This window comes from Octopus bimaculoides, chromosome 23 (assembly GCF_046866305.1).
Source record: "Octopus bimaculoides isolate indiv1 chromosome 23, ASM4686630v1, whole genome shotgun sequence".
NCBI lineage: Eukaryota > Metazoa > Mollusca > Cephalopoda > Octopoda > Octopodidae > Octopus > Octopus bimaculoides.
In genome coordinates, this window is record NC_142950.1 from 28,210,478 (window position 1) to 28,215,477 (window position 5,000).

Consider the following 5,000-nt stretch of genomic DNA (forward strand, 5'->3'; position numbering starts at 1 on the left):
GGTGGTACCCTTTGCGTGACACCAGTATCTGCCACGACTGACCACTAAGCCACGTGCCTCCATGCTGTGACCATATGGTGTGTGACTAACCAATACGAGCGGAGCCGTCACTCCAGCTGGATCCTCAGAAGAGAGAACACAATATGCAGTCCGAAACTCAGAGAATTGAGCAACATGACCAAACCTCAAAACATTGGAGAAAATTCCATCTGGTATTTCTTCCACATCTTTACATTCTGAGTTCAAATCTCTCTGAGGTCAACTTTGTCATTCATCCACTCAAAGTTAATAAATAAAACATTACTCATATATTGATGGTCTATGAGATTGACAAACCACTCATCCTCAAAATTTGTGGCTTTGTGGCTTTGTTAAAAACTGTTATTTATTCCCCCTGTGTCAAAATACTTTTTCTACTTATCCACCAGGTGGTGCTGTCACTTTAAAAGAAGGACAAAAGTTGAATTATGAGTTCTGTGACATGTATGTGATAACGATCACTGTATATGATGGCCACAATCATTCAGTTCCTGAAAACTTTACCATTATCATAGAAAATATCAACGAGGCCCCATATTTCCTGATGTCACGTTATTACATTACGGCTCCAGAAGGCTCTGTAAGTATAAACAGATTTTCTGTGTTAAGTTTTGTATAATGAAAGTAAACAAACATAGTTTGTCTTTAGAAGCATTGAGATGTATTGTAAGATACAGAAATAAATTCATTTCTCAAACACGCGATAATGCTATAAATAGCGTGAACAGGATAAATTATCCATATAATGCAGAAAAATACGTTGCCGGCCAGCCATGAGACTCGAACTCACATCTCTGTGATTACATGTCAAGTGTTTTACCATTAAACTAAACTGCCCAGCAACGAATTCTTCTGCAATTTTAGAACTTATAAATTTAGCTGTATTTTAATATTATGCATTTTGTCAGGCAGCAAACTAGCAAAATTTTTAGCATGTTGGACAAAATGCCTCGTGGCATTTAAAGTACCTTTATGATAACTGTAAACCTACTTTTTGGCCACCCTATATATTATAACATTGATATTGTATAGCTCTCTTACCTTATATATTATCTTATATAACAATATCTTATAGCCTTGCTATGTAATATATCATAAAATTAGTATGACATACCCAGCTATTTAATATCCTTTAACATTGGTATATTCTTTCCTGTTTTCATTTTTACTATTATTTTCTTTCTGCCAAGAGGCTGCGACATTACTACCAGATCCTTCACTGGAGGTTCAAGACCCAGACAGGAATGATTCTGTGACTTTTTCATTGGTGGGTAACAAACACAGTCAGAGATTTGCCATCCACCCCAATACGGGTATCTTAAGCTATGCTGTTGATTATGACATTGACAGAAATGCTATGCCCAGCACTGAGACTATCAAAATATATGTGACAGACAAAGGTGGCTTACAAGCTACAACTGAAATTCAAGTCCACATCACTGATGTTAATGACAATGCACCAATTTTCAACCAATCAAGTTACACGATTTTTGTACAGATCACAGATCCAGTTGGCTCCAGATACCTTACAGTTCATGCAACAGATTTTGATCAAAAACGCAATGCAGAAATACAGTACGCTATGGACGATTTTAAAAACTTAAAATATTTGGGGATTAGTGAAACTGGAGATATATATCTAAAGAATCGTTTGAGATTTGATAACTCAGGGGATATGAGGTTTTTGATAATGGCTACAGACAAAGGGATTCCTGCTCTGTCGTCTGTGGCCATGCTGACAGTCATTCTTCAGGAACTTCCAAGTAATGTCACATTTTATATGGAGAGGGGCAATGAATCAATGACCCCACAAATGATGGTGGAGAGAGCAGGTCAAATGACTCAGTTGAAAGACTTGTCCTGGTTTGGTGCCATTCTGCTTCTGCTAGCTTTCCTTCAAGTGATTGGTGTCTTAGTTCTCTATCGCTGGTTGTCCAAGAGATGTTGGAGACGAAATCCGAAAACGGGAAAAGAAGAAATCGAAGAAAAGGAAATTGCAGAAGAAAAGAATGTTCCAGCGAGGTAAATTTAGAGAGAAAGACAGAGAAAGAGAGAGAGAGGAAAAGAGAGAGAGGAAAGGAGAGAGAGAGAGGAAAGGACAGAGAGACTGTATGTATGCCTCTGTGTGTGTGCGTGTGTGTGTGTGTGTGTGTGTGTGTGTGTGAGTAGGAAGGTTAGCAATATATATCTGGAAGGAAAAAGAGTGAGAGAGAAAGAAAGAGTGTATATGTGTGTGGGAGTGTGTGTGTGTGTGTGTGTCTGTGTGTGTGTGTATGTGTGTGTGTGTATGTGTGTGTGTGTGTGTGTATGAATGAATAGGAAGGTTAGCATTATATATCTGGAAAGAGAAGTAGAGAGAGAGAGAGAAAGAGAGAGAGAAAGAGAGAAAGAGCAAGAATGAGTGTATATGTGTGGGAACGTTTTTGTGTGTGTGTGTGGGGGGTGATGTCTGCTTGTGTGTGTTTGTGTGTGTGTGTGTGTACAAGTGTGTTTATATGTATGTGAGTGTATGAAGAGGGAATTAAAGAAGACAAAGATAGAAAGAAAGAGAGAGAAAGAGCAGAAAATAGGAAAAAGTGTGTATGTGCCTGTGTGTGCATGCATGTGTGTGTGCATACCTGTGTGTGCATGTGTGTGTGTGCATGTGTGTGTGTGCGTGCTTCTGTGTGTTGAAAGCAAAATAGACTAGGAATAATTGATATAAAAGAGAGAATAAAGAAAGAGTCAAAACAGTGAGAGAGAGAGAGAGAGAGAGAGAGAGAGAGAGAAAGTGAATATGAGATGTTAAAAGAGAAACCAAATAAGAGAGAGAGAGAGAGAGAGGAAGGAGGGGAAAAATTTGAAGATCTTTATCAAAAATATCTCATTTGAAATCAATATCTTTTCTAAACAGGAATAAGCTACAGAAAATGAACTTAGTTTCCAAATAAATTAGTTGTGTGGGCAGTTTCAATCCTTCTTACAGTATTGTCTGCACTTACAACTAGTAATGCCCCTTCCAAAGCAAGATCTTACCAGTTATCCTAAAATATGAAACTTCATATTTATCAAGATTAATGGGGGAAGCCAGTGAGATGTGGTTTGAGTAGTGAGTGAGGTACGTGATTGTGGAGGCGCAATGGCCCAGTGGTTAGGGCAGCGGACTCGCGATCATAGGATCACGGTTTCAATTCCCAGACCAGGCGTTGTGAGTGTTTATTGAGCAAAAACACCTAAAAGCTCCACAAGGCTCCAGCAGGGGATGGTGGTGAACCCTGCTGTACTCTTTCACCACAACTTTCTCTCACTCTTTATTCCTGTTTCTGTTGTGCCTGTAATTCAAAGGGTCAGCCTTGTCACACTGTGTCATGCTGAATATCCCCGAGAATCACGTTAAGGGTACACGTGTCTGTGGAATGCTCAGCCACTTGCACGTTAATTTCACAAGCAGGCTGTTCCGTTGATTGGATCAACTGGAACCCTCGACGTCGTAACCGACAGAGTGCCAACCACGAGGTACTTGATGGAGGAGGAAGTAAAGAGAGAGATGATTAGGGTCAGGTGAATGAGGATGTGGGTAATGGCCAAGTCAAGTGCTATGGCCGGAACTAGGACTGTTGGCAATTATTATACATCATAACCAGAAATATATTGCTTGACAATATAAAAATATAACCACTTCATTGTTTTATAGAGTGTGTTTCTTTTTTCTGGTTTATAGGCAATTAACTGATTATTAACAAAAGCACACACACACACACATACATTATATATATATACACACACACATACACACGCGCACATGGACACATCATAAACATATATGTATGTGTGTATGTATGTCATTATTAAGTTTTATTTCAAGATTTCTTGTCAATAGAGAAACAGTCAGTTTCTAACCTAGATCCAAGGCTCCTTCGTTGGAATTTCAACAACATCAACAGGGTATTTGTGCATGTATGTATGCATGTATTAATGTATGTATGTATGTATGTGTGCAGATTTGTACGTTTTAAACGTCGCCTTCCTGGCACTTGTGCCAGTGGCATGTGAAAAGACATTCGAGCGAGATCGTTGCCAGTGCCGCTGGACTGGCTCCTGTGCAGGTGGCACATAAAATACACCATTTCGAGCATGGCCGTTGCCAGTACCGCCTGACTGGCCTTCGTGCCGGTGGCACGTAAAAGCACCCACTACATTCTTAGAGTGGTTGGCGTTAGGAAGGGCATCTAGCTGTAGAAACTCTGCCAAATCAGATTGGAGCCTGGTGTAGCCACCTGGTCCACCAGTCCTCAGTCAAATTGTCCAACCCATGCTAGCATGGAAAGCGGACGTTAAACGATGATGATGATGATGATAGTTGTATGTCTAGATATGCACATATACGCTTAAATGATATGTATGTTTTTAATTATTTAAATTCTTTCTCTGAAGAAGACGGTGGCTTCTAATAAAGATATAAAGTTCCATCATTGGAATGTAGATAACAAAATCAATATTACATTTTAAACTTGAGAAAAACCATTGCATATTTTTACTGTTCTCACTTACAGATTGTATTTGTAATGTAAATTCCAAGAAAAAGCATTTTTATACTCAGTGTCATAAAAATTCTTCACATAATTTCAAAACAATGTTTTCATAAAAATAAAATGCATTTTATAGAAAGACAGAAGAAACCACTCCAGCTGCAGAATGTGAATCTGAAGCAAAGAAAGAACCAGAAGCTGCAGCGATTAGTAGAAGTCATGTATCAAGGCAATGTCCCAAGTAAGTGGTTGTCTCCATTTTAGAATATCGGCTGTTGTTGTTGTTGCTGTTGTTGTTGTTGTTAAGGCATTGAGCTGGCAGAATCGTTAGCATGCCGGGCGTAATGCTTAGCAGTATTTCATCTGTCTTTATGTTCTGAGTTCAAATTCCACCGAGGTCGACTTTGCTTTCATCCTTTCGCGGTCGATAAATTAAGTACCAGTTGTAAGCCT

The 5,000-nt window shown here is 39.1% G+C and overlaps 1 protein-coding gene across 1 annotated transcript in view; it reads left to right on the forward strand.

The window, feature by feature from the left end:
- The window catches only part of LOC106873037 (protocadherin Fat 4), a 46,730-nt gene that overhangs the window by 35,196 nt on the left and 6,534 nt on the right, over positions 1-5,000 (forward strand). The window contains exons 25-27 of the mRNA XM_014920244.3: positions 429-619; positions 1,232-2,061; positions 4,684-4,788. Coding sequence (XP_014775730.3) covers positions 429-619; positions 1,232-2,061; positions 4,684-4,788 — 1,126 coding nt within the window. The remainder of the gene's footprint in view (positions 1-428; positions 620-1,231; positions 2,062-4,683; positions 4,789-5,000) is intronic.